The sequence below is a fragment of the Passer montanus genome, unplaced genomic scaffold (genome assembly GCF_014805655.1).
Source record: "Passer montanus isolate IOZ18808 unplaced genomic scaffold, ASM1480565v1 scaffold210, whole genome shotgun sequence".
Lineage (NCBI taxonomy): Eukaryota > Metazoa > Chordata > Aves > Passeriformes > Passeridae > Passer > Passer montanus.
Window position 1 is genome coordinate 32,079 of NW_024366704.1, and position 19,591 is coordinate 51,669.

The 19,591-nt window shown below is 47.7% G+C and overlaps 1 protein-coding gene across 3 annotated transcripts in view; it reads right to left on the reverse strand.

Annotated features, from left to right (window-relative positions):
• Positions 1-19,591, reverse strand: part of FRAS1 (Fraser extracellular matrix complex subunit 1) — a 102,691-nt gene that overhangs the window by 31,630 nt on the left and 51,470 nt on the right. For all 3 annotated transcript variants that reach the window (XM_039709476.1, XM_039709477.1, XM_039709478.1), the window contains 12 exons: positions 19,140-19,313; positions 17,522-17,662; positions 16,159-16,302; positions 10,656-10,808; positions 9,018-9,164; positions 6,074-6,220; positions 5,291-5,431; positions 5,060-5,200; positions 4,672-4,815; positions 4,074-4,332; positions 2,751-2,835; positions 726-1,040 (listed from right to left, as the gene is read on the reverse strand). In XM_039709476.1, the coding sequence (XP_039565410.1) occupies positions 726-1,040; positions 2,751-2,835; positions 4,074-4,332; positions 4,672-4,815; positions 5,060-5,200; positions 5,291-5,431; positions 6,074-6,220; positions 9,018-9,164; positions 10,656-10,808; positions 16,159-16,302; positions 17,522-17,662; positions 19,140-19,313 (1,991 nt within the window). The remainder of the gene's footprint in view (positions 1-725; positions 1,041-2,750; positions 2,836-4,073; positions 4,333-4,671; positions 4,816-5,059; positions 5,201-5,290; positions 5,432-6,073; positions 6,221-9,017; positions 9,165-10,655; positions 10,809-16,158; positions 16,303-17,521; positions 17,663-19,139; positions 19,314-19,591) is intronic.

Below are 19,591 nucleotides of genomic sequence, written 5' to 3' on the forward strand. Positions count from 1 at the left end.
AGTGGTGTCCAAGCACTTCCACAGCCCTTGTGATCCTGTTCAGGCTCCTTAGGGCCACGGAAGCGGTCTGGGTGAAAAACCACACGCAGGGCTCCATTTATTCCAGGAGTCTAACACCAGCACCAGCCTTGAAAGCAATTCCTTTTTCATCCCCAGACTGCTGTGTGAGTCACAGCACTAATTAACATTAATTACTGCCATAGCTTTAGGGGAACCTGCAGGGTTCAAATGGGATCAGGGCCTCCTTGTGCAGAGCTCCACGGCCACATGGAATGCTCGCTGAGCTCCCTTAAATTGTTCTGCCCAAGCTGCTGTGAAAGACATCTCGCACAGCAGAGAGGGCCAGAGAGGAGCAATGTCATCTCCTCCTAGCTCCTTCCCAAGGGGTGGGACTCCAAGACACTGTGTCAGATCTCTGCATAAAAGATTGCAAACCATGACCTTCTCTAATGACAGCTCTACTTCTTGCTACTCTTTCACATTAGTAAGGAATTGAAGATATCCTCAGCTTTTTCTCCTTCTGCTTTATTGCAGTTTATTACCTTTTATCAAGTAACTATGGACTTGAATCATCAAAGCTGCACAAGCGGAGCTGTCGCAAACCAAAAGTTCGGGCGACCTCCAAAACCCAATCAATCCACTACTGGTTACTCAGGATTAGTGACACCTCAGGGACAGCGTGGCACTCTCAGCGTGCCTGCCAGGCTCTGTGTGCCAGCACGTACCTCGGGAGCAATCCTGATGTGGAGCAGGATGTTCTGGAAGTGGTACCCGTCGCTCACTTGCAGCAGAGCCGCGTCCTGCCGGCTGTCGGAGCCGTCGTGGGCGTAGCGCAGCCGCCCGCCCGCCAGGTCACCCAGGCGGAAGGTGGCAGGGTCCCCAGGGGCCCCCAGCAGCCTCCCGTGGCGTGGGGGCTCCAACACCATCAGCACCACATCCTGGGGGTTGTCACTGTCCCCCACACCGAGCACCAGCTCCGACACCGTCGCGGTTTCCCCCCTGCCAACGAGGAGGGGCTCGTTCCTGAACACGTACGGCGCCTGCAACACAAAAGCGGCTCTGAGGTGTCTGCTGACCTGTCTGCTGACATGATCCCGGGAGACTGGACCATGATCAAAGGCTGGAATTAAAAGTTTGGGGATGAGGACATCAGCTCACTTCATCCCTGGAAATCTCCTATTTCTTAGCAGCAGAGAATTGCTCTCCACACCTTTTCCCCCCATGGGCAGATCTAATAATATTGAGCATTTAAACTGAATTAGTCCCATTAAAAGAAGATTCTCATGCCACATTTGGCTTAGGAAATGCAAAAACTTGGGACATTTATATAGCAAGCATCTGACTCTAGCTGATCCTCATGAGCCTTTTGAGATGACAGCAAAACCGGGTGTCTTCATCACCAGTATTTATTTCATTTCCAACAGTCCCCACAGCCTTACTCAACTTACACCAAAAATCTGCTAGAGGCCATATTTCTGCTGGTTTCAATTAGCTCTCCAGTTCTTTGTCATCAAGAAAAGTTTCAATCTGCAGTGTCTATCGATCCCAATAAACATCATTTGCCATGGGTAATGCACTGCCTTGGGAGGGAGGCATTCCCACAGAGACAAAGTCAAAGCCCTGGGAACATCCATCAGGGAGCCACCTCACCTGTGCACGATTGCCCAGGGTTATTAGGGATCAACAGCCAGAATTCCTATCATTAAACCTCACTTAAGTATTCTGGGGCAGTGACTGCAGCTCTTGCTTAGGTGAATGTCCTACTGAGGCAAACAAGAGATTAGGCTGAGCCAAGATCTCAGCACCAGCCAGAATCAATATACACACGGCAGGATCAAAACCCACAGTTTGTCTTATTCTAAAGGACAAACTAGAGCACTTCTAATTTCCAGAAGTTATGGGAATGACTGCTATGGAATATAAATTAGCCATGGTGAGGGTGGAGGCTGAACCAGGCTTGTAGGCAGGAAGAAGCCAGCACTAGAAGTGTCAAGTCATTTGGTGCCCCTCTGAGGATGTCAATGGGCCTTAAGAGCAGCAGATTCTCTTTTGCACTTCAGGGTCTATGTTTGTAAGGATATGCCAAGTAGTCACAACTCCTGCTCGAGCTTTCCACACTGGAAAAAAGCTCAGTGCAAGCTGCAAAGCCTCCCTGGAAACCTGAAACCCGTTCAGGTGCCTGTACCCTCCCCGGGGTGAGACCCATATATTGTGCCACCAACTTTAAATAACAATAATACAGGGGACACACACACTTGGCAGTACCATCACCTTGCCCACAAGTGGTGAGAAGTTTAAGAGACACACTTTAAACAGCTCATGCTGATTTAATTCCCAGCTGTCCCAGAGCAGAGCATTGAACCTGAGTGTCAAAGCTCTCCTGCCACTGGGATCAATCCTGGCCCAACTGGCCTGCAGCAAGAGGCTGAACTGGAGCATCAGCACATCCAAAGGATAACTGGGGCAGTAGGAATTCCTCAGACCTTGCTGATAATTGCTCTATGATTGCACAGCTGCCACTCCCTGCACAAGCAAAATGACACAGGCCAACCTCTCCAGTCAATTTCCCATTCCCAATTCAAGTCCCTTTCCTCCATGTGACTCTTGGCTGCTGGCCCCTAAGGGAGAGTTGAGCCCAATTTGCCTGACCTGAACCCCTGCTCAAGTTCTTCCCAGCTCCTTTGTTATCCCTGCAAGAAACCAGGGCTTCAAATGGTACCAAATTTGGGGTTGTTTCCAGGCTTTGTTACCTGTGTTGAGAAGGCTTGAATGTTGATCACCTCAAGGTGGGAGAATGACTGTTGGTCACTGACCTTCAAGGAAAACTGTCCTTTCCTAAACAGGTTCCCAGCAAGCCAAAATACAGGATAATATAAATTAAAGAAGTACTCTTCCAGGACTCAGTAATGATAAGCACATTATATATTCAGCAAAAATGACTGGCTCAGTGACAGAAGCTTTAGCTCAAGTTTTCTTCAATTACGTTTTTATAGTATTTTTTCCTGAAGATTCACAACAGTCACAACAGGCAATAAAGCACCTTTAGCTGTGTGATAATATACCCTCATCTCCCTTTGAGGAACACTGGATGGCATCCCCAAGATAAAGTGCCAATTCTAAATGCCAGCCACTCGCTGCTAAAGAAAAACCTCACTTCTCTGCCTTCAGGACTTGCCAGGAATCTCCCTTCCCATTTACTTTTCAGTGATGCCACCCAAACACCTTGAAGTTTAAAGTATCAGTATAAATAATAAATAGAGTAATATTTAGTAATAAAGCAGCTTTGTTTCTCAAGACAAAATGCTTTCATGGTGACTACCAGGTAGACTTAAAAAAAAAAAAAAGCAGGATACAGGAACATATGCCTAAAGTCTGGTGAACATCAGCTAACCCTTGGCACCAGGACACCCTGAAAGTCTTCTTCAGATCTTTTTTAGGGGGAAGACCTCCCTGATTTATAGAGTCAGAAATTTAGAACAGTTCCACCCACGTCACTCTGGTGCCAAGGCTTTCTGGCGATGCAAATCGAGTGTGAGATTCGGCAGGGTGGCTGGCTTATTGCCTGGCTGCAGGAAAAATCTGCTTCCCTGCAACATCCTTTGCAGTGTGAGCTTTGCCAGCGACTAATCACCACTAATTATTGCAGGGTACTAGCAGAGCTCACACTGGAGGGAAACAAGGAATGGCTGAAGGCAAACTATGCCAGAGAGCACAGCAGTGACTTCACTCGAGCATCTTCCTAACAATGTCAAGGAACTGTGGTAACAATCAGACTAATATGCTTGGTTCCACTCTCAGCTGAGTGTCCTGAAGACAGGACAGATTCCTACACCCCAAAAGCACAGAAGGTTTGGGAGTTGGGTCACAGTGACCTCTTTTACCATGAACTGAGAAGTTTTGCAGCACCAGTTACACTACAGTACAGTGTAAGTGTGCTGGAAGTCGATTTAGCAGCAGTGGGAAGCGTGCCTCCCTGCAGGAATGCTTCCAAGGGAAAAGGAAACACCCATTCTCAAGATACAACAATTATTTTATGAGGCAAGAGCTCAGGAAAGCAGCTTCCCCCGAGTCACCTGGGCTCCTCCGCGCGGTGCACCAAGCGGACCCTCCTGTCGCGCAGGTCGCGGCAGCTGAAGCGCTGGCCGTGGCCCAGCGGCACCTCCCGCCCGTCCTGCAGCATCACCAGGCGGCCCGTGGAGGGAACGCTGGCCACCTGGAACAGCGGCTGCCCCGAGGAGCCCGCCGGCTCACAGCCCAGCAGGGCCGGCTCCAGGGGCTGCACCGTGCCAATGCCCACCGCGAGGGTGCTGCTCACACGGGGATGCCTGCTGGCTGAGGGGAAAGGAGGGAGAAGTGTTACTGCAGGAAACACCACGGGCTGTGCTAGCATCATGCCTGTCAGCACTATTTTTTGGGTGCCCTGTTCATTCCTGACCCAGGTGAACTGCAATCCATCCCAATCCCCACCGCGACTTGGGCAAATCACTTCCTGCCTTGATTTCCCCATCACAGAACTGAAAGCCAGCTGCAGACAGACTAGTAAATCTTCATTTAGAATAAAGAATGGCTAAGTAACCACTCAACTTGATTCAGAAAGGGATTTCCCCCGAGATATTTTGTCCCTGGCTTTACACTGAAGATAAATGGTGCTGTCCCTTGAGAGACACTCACCTTCTTCACACTCTCTGGTCCATGGATTGCCATAGAAACCCTGACCACAGGCAGAAACACAGATCTTATTCTTCAGAAACGTGCTGCTGTCACAGAGGTGGCACAGGCTGCCACTGTCACACTCCAGGCATCCAGGAGGACAAGCTGCACGGGATGGAAAGCACAACCCCACTGAGACAAAACCAGTCTCAAGCCTCAAAACTGCAAAACCAGCGCAGCCACTGGGACACAGAGCTGTCCCCAGGCTCAGAGCAGAAAACACCACTGTGTGTGTCTTACCTACCCGACAAAAAGAGTCAAGACAGTGGGCAAAGAGTTATGATGAAAGTTGGCAAGCAGTTCCTTCCTCATTTGCCCACCATGCCTGCACCAAGCTCGCCGTGCTCACCTGCGCACTCGCGCCGTGCCTCGTCCGCGTGGTATCCGTGCCCACATTTGGGAACACAAGCACTGCCCAGGAGGAAGAACGGGGCCGGGCAAAGGCTGCACTTGCCTGCTTGGTGGCACCGAAGGCAGGGCTGATCACACCCTGGAGAGACACAGGCAAAGAGCTCAGCCTGGCAGCTCTCGGGAGACAAGCAGGGAAACGCGCTGGAGGGAATGCTCCACGAAAACTCACTCTGGCACGTGTCTGATTCCCGGTAAAAAGCTGGAGGGCACTCTTCCACACAAGCTCCTTCGTGGAGAACGTGGCCTTCCATGCACTGCAGGCAGTCAGTCCTCTGGGGACCTTTGCAGGCGTTACAGCTCCAGTCACACTCTGGAAGAAAACAAAAATCAGTTCAGGGCAGCCCTTTCTGGGGTGCTCACCCTGCACAAGGGCTTAGCACTTGGGGTCTACAAGCTGTGGGAAAGCATCACTTATTTCCACCATGGAACACTCTGCTGGGGAGTTCTGGAAATCTTTCAAGTCACGTGTCTTTTAAATCACTCCAAACTGCTGTTTCTGCAGCCATCCGGGATGCAGGATTTAGTAAGACAGAGAGAGAGACAGGTAAGTACAGGAGGCCAGATAAGCCCCAGGAAGGAGACTTAGCCTGGCAAGCTCACTCGCTAGCAGCTGACCCGTGACTAAATGAATTGCTGGACCTGACCCCTGAAAACTTTGCTGGCTCAGTTACAAAATCATTTACAAGAGAGCGATTTGCAATCATCTTGTTCCACTGAAAGGCTCAAGTATGTGACAGCAGGCCGCCTAAAAACCAAAAAAACCTGCAGAAACCTTGCAAGCAACCTGTCACTGAACAATTTTCCCCTTCCTACACCCTTTTTAAAGCAGGCCACCTGCACAGCTCCCGCTGCCATCTAACAGATTCTTAGCCAAGGCACTCACATTTATTCCTTTTTCTCCTTCCTTTTTTTATTTTTTTTTCCCCCTTGAAACCAGCAAGGCATTTTTCACCTCTGCAAGTGTTGGTGGAAAAATCCAGGTAATACTGCTGAGCACAGCTCTCGTACTGGCACTCCCCAAAGAGCAGGACCTTGGCTGCATCTCTGCACGACGTGCAGCCGGCCGCCGAGTCGCAGCTCCGGCACTGGCTGCTGCAAGCTGTGGGAACACAAGGAAAACCAGGCTCGTTCCTGATGCTCTTACCCTGCAGCCTTGCTGCTCCTCTGGTCCTCTGTGCAGACTCCAGCGTTCTTGCTTGTTTTGTTCCTTTTCACATTCTCCAAAGTGTAAAGAGCCTCATTCCTTTTGGAATAGGCTGGAATGTCCCCTCACGCTGCTTCTTACTTTCCTCTGGACAGGTCAGGGTAAAACATTGACCCTGAATCCAAATCCCCATATAAGAGCTTTCCCTCTATCTGTTTTTTAAAAATTCCCCTGTGTAACCTGCATTTCATGCAACTCTTTACCTGGAAACACACAAATTTGGAGAGCAGAGTGGACTGCTGCAATCCTTGGTGGGACCAAAGGCCCATTTAATTTCACTTAACGTCTCCACCTTTTTATCTGAGCACAGTGTGAAATTCTGGAGCTGCAGGGAGCAATAAAGAAGCCAGGAAAAAAAATAATTCAAGGATTTACTGAATCTAGGATCAAAGTCCAGAGGTTCAGAACACTTCAACTCACCTCTTTGATGTCCAGGAACTAAACTTCGCAGGAGGCTGTACTAACAGTTTGGGTGATAAATACTGACATGTTCATTCAAAACACAGTTTTAGAACCAAAAAACCTCCAAAGTAAATGTGAAAATACCCACGTTGCTCTCCCTGAAGCAAGAACACAGTGTTTTTCAAAGCAGTTTCTTGTTTTAGCTGCTCTAGAAAGTGTCACAGAAGTTCCTCATTTTATTGATGTACAAATGATTTCTAGCAAAATGTTTACCTAAAGAATCAAGCAGCTGCTTTTAGGTGCTCTGGTGCCACTCCGATTTTTCTTCACTTAAGAACACTACATGAAAAAATTACATTTTTCAAGTGCTCCAAAGAACCAACTATCAAAAATACAGTAAAACATTCTACATGAGGTCTAAATCCATGGAAATGTGGCTACCCATGGAGGCATGCCAGAAGAGTAAGCAAAAACTGTACCTGGAAGCAAGCCTGTCTGCTTGTTTTATCAGCACGACCCCATATCTGCATTTTTAAGCCCATGAAGGACTCATTAAGCTTCTCACTGTTCCTGGGCCAGGATGTCATTGAGTTCAAATATATCTTCCAGGGCCCATACGTGCACTCAGCATCTCTCTGAACCTCATTCCAACCCCGAGTTCCTCAAAAGTGCAAAGAGACTAAAATAAATGTTGAAGAAGGACCAGATTTTCTCAGCCTGGCAGCCAACCTCCGATTAAACAATCTTCATTCCCTCCAAGTGGCAGTTTCCCAGCAGCCTGGGACAATTTGTATCTCCCTGGCTTATCAGCAGCACTTGAAAAGGCACAAGTGACACTTGGAATGACAAAAATCCAACACACTTGGCCTTGAGCCCCCTGCTCCAAGGATTACAAACACTTCTTAAAAAGCCATTTGCAATAAGGAGATTAGAGCAGCTGAATTGGCTGGCAAAAAAAAAAAAAATATCTATTTGCAGTTGAGCCCCTGAAACAAATTCAGGAAAGGTGCAGGCCTCAGGAACATTCCCAGTCTACCTTGATATCCTGAGGCAGGAGCTATCAACAGGAAAGCTTTCATTAGAAAGGGGCATGTTAATTAGGAAGGGAGATATTCTGGTGCAGCAAGCAAGAAGAGAGTCCCTACTGCAGGAGAAAACTGAGCATTTTGTTGAGCTTGTAGAAAACCAGCCAGAACTTGTTTTTTAATTCCTATTTTTATTACTTTCCTTTCTTTTAAATTATTATTATTGAATACCTTCTTTTTTCCCCACAACAGAAGAATGGTACAAGTACTTCCAGCTATTTCCTTGAACTTATGTAAGGTGTCTCCATTTCTGCTGATCACATGAAAATAATAGTTTCAGGAGAACCATCTATTTCCACAAAAGGCAAGTAAAGCTGATAACCACTTCAGTTTCCTCCTGTAGGACCTCATCAGTGGCAAAATTTGGTCTAGGTAGGATGACACTGATACCTGGACTCAGTGCAACAGAGTTATTTTATCATAAATTGGGAGAACTTAAATCAGGGTGATGCAGGACTTCACTAACCTGAGTGTTCAGGTTCACAGTGACCAAACCACTTCAGCATTCACTCATTTTTAGGTGTGTGTATTATAGCGGGACAATTTAAGCAGGGCTTTTCCCAGTTTTCTGTATCTTTGGGCCATACCATTTTGGAACATCGAGCCAAATAATTTTTGAGAGGAATAAGCTAGGGTCAGTGTGAACACAAAATAATAAAGGAAAAGAGAGGCCCTAAGAGATTCACAAAGGATAGCAGGATAAAACATAACTAATACCAGACCAATTCCACCAGATCATGAGGAGCAGCTCAGGTCTGTGTCTACCAAGCTGTACCTCATTTCTCCTGGGGTTTCACATGAGTTGAAATGGGCATAAATGCTCCAGTGCAGCTCCCATGGCATGTACTGGCAAGTAGTGCAGGGGAGGGGGTTTGCCTTAGTAAGGACTGATTAAAACTGGTCTCAACTTGCCAAGTTTTCATCACGGGGAAACCTACACAAATGCTCCTGCAGATTTTTACAGCAGGACACAAAGCCTCTTGTCTTTTGAGGTCAATAACAAAACTGCAACTGTTTAGAAATTTCAACACTGCTGCAGGCTCTGCTCCTGAGGCAGCTCATCACCTCTGTCAACTCACATCACGTTTTCAGGCGCCTGAAACCTCTCTTTTCCAGGCAACAGCCACAGTGAGCAAAGGAGCACGAAAAGACAGGCTGGAAAAGGCACTGTGGAAAGGAGAGAGGGCTGGGGGAGAGGCACTCACGTCTGCAGGTGCGGCTGTGGTCGCTGTAGTAGCCCAGGGAGCAGAGCGGAGCGCACGCGCCCGTGTGCGACAGAACCAGGCCGGCGCTGCAGGACGAGCAGGACAAGGGACCCTCGCCAGTGCAGCTCTTACAGGAAGGGTGGCACCCTGCGGGGACAGCAAAAAACAGGGCTTCTGCTCAAGGAAAAACAGGTCTCTGGGCAAGTGTCACAGGCTTCAGCAGAGCCTTCTCGGAGACCGGGAGCAGGGATGGTGAGCACCACAAGTTCCTGCCAAGTCTGAGCCCTCAGAGGTGCACAGTGCCTCCCACTCAAGAAAGGATCCTCTCCTTTCTTTCTCTTTTTACCCTCTTCTCTTCAACCATCCCTTCTTAAGAAAAACCCTTGCAGGATGTGGCCAGGACCTGTCTAACAGAGAAGAGTGAGAAAAGGGCTAGCACATACCTCCCCCTCATGCTTCCTCACAGCTAGCTTCAGCTTTTTTTCAGATCCTCTTTGTCTGTGCAGGAAACATCTAGTGCTTTTCTGACAGCTCCACACTTTGCTGAAGATTCACATCCATCCCTTCAAGAGGAATTGCACTGATGGAGACCAGACTACCCCCATGCACCCTCTCCACATTTCCCTCACGACTTTCCAGGCTCATTTCTTAGTCTGACCAAAGGGATTTAAAATATCACAGTGGATGAGGCCAATGTACCCTATTACTTTCTCCAGAGAGGTTACATACAAAATGATTAGTCTGTTTTACTTCTTGACAGGCCTTTATTTAAAGATTGATGCCATCATTACACCTATCATGATAGGTGTAAAATTAATCATGAGAGTGGGCAAAGGGATCAGAAGCAACCACATGGAGCTGTGCTGGGGATCTTAAAAGGCAGAACAAAATGTCCCACAGGCTTTGACACAGTCTGAAAAATGCACAACTCCATTTAAATCAAACCTTTAAACAAAAGGGAAGAAATGTTATCCCTAGGCTCTCTCTCTCTCTCAGGGGCTTTCCAATCAAGTGACACAGAGTATGTTTCATAGCTCTGAGATCGCATTTGTCAAAAACAGGTAAATAAACACACAGCTCCCAGAATGCTGGAGAGAAGCTTTGAAATATTATCCACCTTCACCTAGATTAGGAAATGCCACTTCCTGCAAAAGGAGCATCTCCACTGTGCTGAATTTCTGGTCTTGGTTCCTTTCTCTCAAACTAAAGTGCAATACCCTTTGCTCAGCTTTGAGCTTTACCAGGTCTCTGTCAAGCGCAGAACAAGAAAAGGAACACACATCAACAACAGGGCCACGTTAGAAAATGAAATGTGGCCTGGGTGCTGCATCCATTGCACCAGCCTAAAAAGCTGAATGGAATTGGCTTTCTGGTTTGGGAGCCGCTGCAAGCCATCACCTTCTGGGCCACTATTGCAGCAAGACAACCCTCAGTAACAGACCTGTTAGGGTGATGTTCCATCTCAGGCTGCAAAACATCCCGAGAAACTCCTACAGCATGAAAACAAAACTGCTCCAGCGCAGTGTCCTGCCAGCTGGACAAAGCTCCTCTGCTGGGCAGGAACCACTTGGTGGAAGTCCTGCCAAGGGTGCAGGCAGCTCCCTGCAGCCCCCGGGGCTGTGTGCAGGAGGCACTCACGTTTGCAGGCTCCTTGCTCGGCGTAGTGTCCCGGGGGGCAGGCGGGCAGGCAGCGATCCCCCAGCAGCAGGTGCCGCCCGTGCTGGCACTTCAGGCACACGCTGCCGCCGTCCCGCAGGTCAGCCACGCACTGCTGGCACAGGGGGTGGCACTCTGGAGGGAACAAGGGACACTGAGCACACAGGGACAGCACAGAGCTTAGCTGAGAACTGCAGGAGGGCAGTAGGGGTGGAACTTGGAGAGCAAATCCCGCTACCCGAAACTCCCACATCCTTTCTCTTGCCTCCTCCTCATCGTGTGCTCTTCCTGAGCACCACAACGTTTTCACTTTCCCTCTGCATCCCTTCTGCCCCATTGAAGCATCCTCTTTCCGTCCTTAAGTGGGCTTGGGAGAGCTTTGCACAAGGCCAGCTCAAAGCCCTTTGCTTCCCGAGACCTTTCTCTGATTTCGAGTGCCTCTGCCTACAGGTTCCTCTTCAGCTCTGCTGGAGGCCTCAGGCACTCGCCTCCCTCTGCTCCCTCCATGGCAAAACGAGGAGCAGGACCTGTACAGCCGCATGACCTTCCCCTGTAGTCCCTGCTGCTCAAGTTTTCCGCATAAATGAGACATCCATGCCATGAAACAGCCACCCCAGCCCTCAAAGCCAGGCCAAGAGCGGCATCAGAGTGCCTCAAAACCTTTTCCTTTTTCCATTTCTCCCCAGCAGGACGGAAGCTTGCGTCTCCTGACCTCTGCCTGAACTTAGGTGCTTCACAAGGTTTGACAACAAGGCTTTTGTGTGCACAAAGGTGCAGTGTAAGGCAACCTGGAAGCCAAATTAATCCTCATTATGGTAATCGAGAAAATTATAAAGGAAATGACGACTGTCTTGAAAGATATGTAACAATGAGGCTTGATTTGAGTGCCTGGCCTCTTGTCAGATTTCTGCTGCAGGTTCACCTTTCTGCCTTTTGTCTCCTGTGACAGCACTACTACATGCTGTCAGGCAATCTAGATTTACAAGCTGAGCACAGGCTCACATGGGAGCCTGCAGGAATTCTGCATCCCTAGCTGCAGGAGCCTGGCCCCAGCTGATGTCCCCTGCATGTCACACACAGGTGATTCTCACCCCACACTGCTGCAAAAGGCCAGAAGCAGCTCAGAAACTGATCCAGTCCTGACTGCAGGCAGGGCTCCAAGGTTCTTACAGAGCTTCCTCCTTCAGATCCTGATTTTGCAGGGTGTAGAACCCATGGAGTTTCTGCCCTGCGCTCTCAGCCTTGGAGCACCTGTGATTTGTATGTGCTGGAGGTGGGGTGGCAAGATTTATGCATTTATAACCAATAAAATTAACATAAATCCAATTAGTTTTTTGTATTTCCACGTTTACCTGGTAATATGTTGACTTTCCTTTCTGCTAAAATAATATTCCTCCAGTTGAATCTCTTGCTGGAGCCACTGGTCTCTAATAAAGAGCTTTGGCAGGGTACAATGAGTAACAAACCTGCTCGAAATGTTTCACACACAGAGCATAAAAATGAGGCTGAGAAAATGTAGGGTATCCACACAGTCAGTATCTGCAGCAAAAACCTAGATTCTCCCAAACTAACATTTAAAAATCCAAGTATCTACAAAACTCAGTGCTGCTGCAGCAGAGTTTTCCCTTCACAAGCCTCTATTTTCACTCCTGCGAGTGGCAAGAGTTTTCTCAGTTACTGTTTTAGGATGAATCAGCCCCATCACTCTCTTGTTCCTTGGCAAGCCTGGAGATCAAAGCACACACAACACCAACAAAAAACCCAGGGCTGCCGCTCATGGTGAATTTCAGGGACATTGGGGAGAGAGTGAGAGAGCGAGGGAAGAACTGAAGGGCTTTGTTTAGGGAGAGATGATTTCACTTTTTCACAGCAGGCTCCCTTTGAAGCCAGGACTAACAGAAGGGGGATGTTTTCCTTGTGCTGCTCAGTCACACCCCCCAACCCTGCTTGTTTCCTGCTTCTGCCTGCAGCTCAGCCAGTGGGCACGGCCTCTGGGATTTGGGTATTCTGGAGCCTTCCTCACCTCTATGCAAAAATAACCCCCATCACCTTCCCTATCACTGATCTTCCTATAAAGCTGCTTCCATTGCAATGTAGAATGGAAATACTGCATGGATTTCCAGAGTTACTTGACTTCCACACCCTCTTTAGCTTTCTCTTAGCAAATAAAGCAAGAAAACAGTGCCCTTCCTATATGGAAATGATCTGTTACAGGTTGTTCTAAGACAAAAGAGGCTGCTGGGGAGAAAAAAACATCTCTGAAGTGTTTGTGAATGCCCACAAAGGAAACCAGTGGCATCTCTGCCTCTCAGCTCCACCACTTGCTAAGCACATATTCTTCACACATCACCCCTCCTAGGGGCTCTCCAGGAAAGGATTTCCTGATGCAAGTTTTGTGTTGTGCTCTAAGGTGAGACCTGAGGCTTACAACAGAGCACGACTTCAAATCAGCACTGAAAACACCACACACTTTATAGGCACCTCAGTGGGGGAAAAGTCTCTGGTCTTACAGGAATTCCAGAAAGCAAGTCAGTGTGGTTGGTTTAAAAGGACATGCAACACTGACCAGGATTTGTGGCTTGCTTTGGTTTGGTGGAATGTTTTTCTCGTCTCTCTTTTCCAAGACCTGAGAGAGAATCTGTCACTGAAACAAGCCAAGCGAATTCCTGGTGAAGTGCAACCACGTTTGCAGGATCTGCCTGCTCTGTGAGAGCTTCCCCAGGCAGGGTGAGGTGGGAGATGCAGCTGGAAGGTCCCTGGCACCAAGGAGCCCAGACCAAAGCAGGGAAAGGGTTTTCCCTCCTCTGGCAGCTCAGCTGCTGGCTCTGTAGGAGGCTGCACACCAGTGAGGGAGTGGAGCTAAGCCCCTCTTGCTCCAGCTCTCTGTGATGATATCAGTGTCTCTCTAAATGGGCAGCAACAGCTCATTAATTTTACAAGGAACTGAGGATATTTCTTGTTGTCAGAGTGTCCCTTCTGGAATTTTAAGAGCAAGGCAGCAAAGCTTGTTACAGGCCCCCTCCTGAGCGAGCTCTTCTGGTTTAGCTTTGAACATTTTCCCAACTGCACACAGGCTAAGGAAGCAAGGGCCTGAAGAACACAGGGAGTGTTCCCTTGCAGCTGGATTAAAGACCAGACTACGAGGGATTCTCTATCAGTGGGTGTTCACAGCTTTCTTCCACACCAGTCCCTCTGCATGTGTCTGACTGCCCTTCCACGCAGTTAGGAAAAGTTCCACAGGGAAGCTTCCAGATCAACAGGGAAACCTCAAATGAGAAATGAGGGCAGGGGTTTATGAGCAGGACAAGGCTTTCAGCAGTGGCTGGGATTTTTAGAGTGCTGATTGTAAAGTTTCCTGAAGATGAAGTCGAGCTGGACAAGAGGGAAAGGGACACCTGGGAACTGGGAAAACAAACCCCACAGAAGCTGAGAGATCCAACAGGGGATGGCTCAAGTCTCGAGCACATTCCTGCACATTTGGGCTATAAAATGAAATTAATCAATTGAGCACTCTCAGGGAAGAATTGGCACAAATTCTGCATGCCCAAAACAGAGTTCAGGGACTCATTGATTTTCTGAAAGTTGAGGACATTTTATCTTTCTTCTGCTTAAATGTGAAATACTTATTTGATTAACTGCTGAAAACAAGACCTCTTTTTTTTTTCCTTTAACAAGGCAAATGTTCCCATCCTCATTCAGGTAACATGCACAATAACACCATTAATTCCCAGGCAATGGTTTGGAGTGACAGTTGCTTTTCTCCAGCCTCTGTGAAAGATTTCCCCCTCCAGGTCCATAAAGTATGGCAGGTGACTGTGATGCACAGCAGGCTCTATAAGCCAGAACACAATTTTGCCTGCAGGGTGGGGAATTAAAGATAAATGGGAAGATAATTGTAAAAATATATTGCTTTGGGAGGCGAAGGAAAAAGCTTTGTTAGATTCTGGTGCAAATCATATCTTACGAGAGTGTCAGGAGTTTTAACATGCTCTTTTATGGGACAGCTGCTCTTTAACTGATAATTAATAACTTGCAAGGGCAAATTCAGCATTTCAATCAGTGCTGAATGAGAAGAACGAGTGAAACTTAACAACCTGGACGTGGAGCTCTTTACCTCCAGGAGAACTGGCCACAAACATGCTTTGCTTAAACACCAGAGATAAATTTAGTACAAAGAGCAGCACACTTCAGACTGCAGATCCGAGGCCAAAGCACAACTTTTTGGTCAAGGTGAAAACCCCTCAGTTATGCTCCTCTGCAAGGGCTCTCACAGCTTCTGTGGGACAAAGAAATACGTGGACAATGAGGGTTCCCACACCACAAGGAATGCCCTCCACATTGCTTCCAGCTCCTGGGACATCTCCCTGATGATCACTGGGATTTAAAAGCAGGAGAACTGGTCCACGACACCAAACAAAGGGATAATTAAAGAATAAACCCTTCTCAGAAAGAGTGCTGACTGATGATAAATGGCACCACGGTTTACCCAACAGAATCCACAGGGGAAGGCCACTTTTCCACAGGACTTCTTTCATAGGAAGCATAATGCAAATTAAGGGGGAAATAAGGTGGAAGAAATCAAGTGCACAGAGCTCTGATGTGCCAGGACATTAGTAAGTACCATTGTATCTCCTGAAATTGTACAGAAGAGAGACACCTTTACACTGAAATGCTGAATTATTTCCAGTCTGTAGTTATCTGGCTCTGTCTTCATTCCTCAACCTGAATTCCTAAGGAGCTGTACAGTACTTTCAGGACATTTTCCTACTCCTCACACACTTTCTTTCCTTGCTCTTTTTGTCCCTGCAGACAAAACAATCACTGTTGTTTAAAAGGGAGATGAAGAAGTGGTTCATAGAATTAAGCTGTGGAGAGCAAAGAAACAAGTCTTTCATTAAAAAACATCCAGGACATAGCTGTTCAGCAAAGAGAAGTCTCTGTGAAGGGAAATCATATTAAACTGAGAACAATAGCCTCTCGATGGATATATTTATTACTCCTAATGCATTTTTCCCTTTTCTTAGAATTCCTTATCTCATTTGGAACTGTTCAGTCTGGATTAAGCCTCACACACCGTAGCTTTTTCTGATAAAGAAAAAAAAAAGGTTTGATAAAGCTCAGAAATGGTTGGAGCAGTTCCCGGGATATGTTTATACGTGTCTGTGTGACAGATTAAGAGCGATTTTTCTTTTTAAACAGATAAATGCAATCAGTGGTTTCAGATGATGGGCTTAAGTGCAGGCACTGAGCACCCACACAGCACAACCCCCATCCAGAAATCCTATTACCTCCCAAAAATGCACACAGCAACACTTGCTGTACCAGCTTTTCTCTAGGGCCCCATGAACTGCTTCTTTGGATCGCAAATTCCAACTTAGCTCCTTTTCCTGAAGCTCTGAGCAGGACCCAAGCAGCTTTCCTGGCAGTGTGAAGCAGCAGGTCAGTGGCACAGACAGCTCATGCCCCAGCAGCTCCCCTTACTCACCCACACAGTAGCCCACCAGGTTGAGGTACTGCTCCTCCTTGCAGCCTGTCCTGCACCTCCCACCATCCAGAGTGGCATGGGGGTGGCAGGCTGAGCATTCCCAGTCAGAGGGGCCATGGCATGTCTTGCAGGATGGATGACAGGCTGAGGGAGAGAATCAACACTCCTGGTTATGCTCCTGGTGCACCCTCTCCCCTCCTTTCCCAAAACCAGCTCCCACCACCATTTACTCCCACAAAGCATGGGCAGAAAGTGGCTAATGGCACCAGGACTGCAGGGTCGAGGTTGGAAGGCTCTTACATCCTCATTTGGAATAAACAAGATGAGGAATGGGTTGTCAGTTTCAGAAATGTGATTTGCTCCCTGCATTAATCAAGGTATACATCTAGACACAATATAAGAGAGAGAGGCCCTGTTATTCCTCCCTCCAGCATATGCTTGTGCATATAAAAAACCAGAGTGGGATGCACAGGGGAGATAAATTAAACTTCTCTTGGGACTGTGTCAACATCATTGTGGAGCTTGATATGCATGAGAGGAAAACTGGGGAATGGTTTTTCCACCAAACCCTCCCAAACTGAAACCTCTGAAGCAGGAATGCCCTGCCAGCTCATTAGCCACTTCTGTCTGCCAAAAGCTCAACAAAGACATGGCAGAGAAAGTGGCTTAAGAGCACTCAAAAATATTTCATGGGCTGCCTTTGCATCCTCCCAGCTTTAATGACAGATGTCAGATTTCCATGCTACAGATCTGAGGGACATAAGAATACTACAGCTACCAGTCAGTAAAAAATTCTTAAAAATGACTTTCAAAGCTCTTTAGGAATAAAAGGACACAGCTTGCAAGATGGCACTTTCCTGGCACTGAAATTTTGTTTCTGAGACATTTGTATAAGCCTGAAACGGTGTAAAGCAGCACTCAGCAGTTACCTCAGCTCTAAGATGGCTGTGCACACCTCAGAACTGATGAATCTTTACAATGGCCTGCCAAATAAATCTATTTATAGAGTTGTTCCTTGGCTGAATAAAGCGAATAAACAGAGCAATGGACTTTAGAAAAGGTTTTTCTCTCTAAATCTGAGGCTTTGCCTAATAAAAGCATTTTATTTTTCAGCGTTGTCCATTAAAGAGTTTTTTCCACAGCACACGAGCTGGGAACACCACCCTGAAATCAAGCACGAAATATCTTCAGGGAAACAATCCTGAGGAGCAAAACTGAGTGCAATGTATGACTCCAAGTGCACATCCCTCTCACATTAGGAGGAGATTCCATTCCCTGAAACTGCACTATGCTATTCTGCCCTGAAAATACCTGAGCAGCTTCAAAGAAACCAGACAGCATCTCTAATTGCAGGTGCACTCACGGGAGCAGTGGTCCCTGTGGCTGAAGAGCCCCTCAGGACACGAGGGGAGGCACCTGCCCTGCAGCAGCACCTGGGGAGCTGGGCAAGCCGTGCAGTCCTGGGAAGAATTGCCCACGCAGTCTGCACAGGAGGAGTGGCACTCTGCAGCAAGGGGAGAAATGACAACACACAGAAAACCACCTTAATTCTGCCTTATTTCACTCCTTACTGCCTCAAAATATGCTTGTGAGAGGTAGGAAGGAGTACAAAGTAGAGAGCAGCTCCTGAAGATAAGGAGCAGGCAGAGACAGCTGCATATCTAATATCTTTTTGCATCCACACCATTCATTCTGAAATGCAAAGCTGAGCTGCCCAACACCATGTGATGCTGCTGTCCTCCCTGGAAGAGCTCCGGGGTTCTGCAAACTTACCAGCTGCTGAAGTCACCTTCTGTTGTCACCCTGCAGTCACTCCAGGCAGGGTTTCCTATCACTGCACAGTTATCATCAGCCAGTCTGGAGCAAACACCCACAGAGGTGGACTGGCCACCTGAAACGAATGCTCAGCACAAGCATGGCCGAGCAAGGAGGAGTGCAGCTAAAAAATGCATTTCTTTCCTGGAACTGACTCTAAACCAAACCATCTTCAGTTAAGCCATCTGATTAAATAAATACACAAACACACTAGCCAAAAACCTCATACTTATTAGAGTGGCTGGAGGCCACAGGTTCCACCATGTGAGTTGAACACAGACAGACCTCTGGACTCTGGGGAGACAAGACACAGGGCTGGACAGAGGAAATTAAATTAAATAACATCATTTATACAACTACACGTAGCTGGCAGCCAGGGAGATCTTGAAGGTCCCTTCCAACCCAGGCCATTCTGTGACTCTACAAAACCAGCATTTTGCCCTACATATGAACATGCTTCTGTTCTGCACAATGTTGTTGGTTTGTTTTTCAAAGCACCAGTTATAGAATAAAGATGACTGGATTTTAAATTATGTCCACTTTTAAAAGATAGTTTTTTTCCCAGCAGGAAGAAATAGCCACTTGTCATGTTGTTACTATTGTTATTATTACTACTTTACTTAAGTCACTATCTCTCTGATTGTTGGGAAACAACACATATTCCCAATGTACATCCCATTACCACCCACTTTTCCAAACTCTAGCCTTCATGGAAAAGCTTCCTAGTTGGTATTTCAGGAGCAGGGATGGCAGGTGTGCTGCAGGGCACGTAGCAGAAGAGCTTCCTCAAAAGAAAAGACTGCTGCGGGATGTCTTGACCTGCTCCAAGGGCTAAGAAGGAGAAAGCTCAGTCTTTTTTGGAAAGGATTTAAGGGTTTATCCTGCTTCAAAGTAAGGCAGTGCTAAAAATCACGTACCTGGCTTCAATGGAAAGGAGCTGAGCTGTGCAGGCTTGAACACAGGCATTCAAAAAGAAAGTACCTGACTCTTTTAGTCAGGAGTCTTATGCAGATTACATTTTCCCTCAAAAGCACTAGGATGTGCCATTTGGAAAGTTCCAGAGTTTAAACACTCATGGCAGTCACGAGGCAAGCGCAGGGCTGTACAAATCAAATGCCCTACAAGCTCCCCTGTAACACCCAAGGGCTCTGAACAGCTCTCCTCACCTCTGCAGACTCCTGTGCTATCCACGTGGAAATGGGATGGGCAGAGGGGCAGGCAAAGGCCATGGAGAGCTCCTTCCCCGGGCAGGTGAGGCTGCAGGACATCCTCGGGTGCCCGGCACTGCAGGCACCGCGCGGGTCCCGGGCCGGAGCAGGAGCGGCAGGACGGGTGGCAACCTGGGCACAGAGGGAGAGAGCCATCAGAGCCACAGCTTTCCCAGGGAGAAGGACACGGGACAGCTTCCCAGAGACCCAACAGACCCAGCAGCATCTGGTCCTGCTGTCTACAGTGGAACAGGGATTTTAGAAAAATATTTTGACATCGTTCCACCCACTGCCCCCAAGGAGCGGATTTTTCCTGAGTAAAGCTGGTGAACAAATAAAAAACTGCAGTCCTGTGCTACAGACAGCCAATTCTCCTTTAATTTCTGGAACTGCAACAGTGAGCTCAGTCT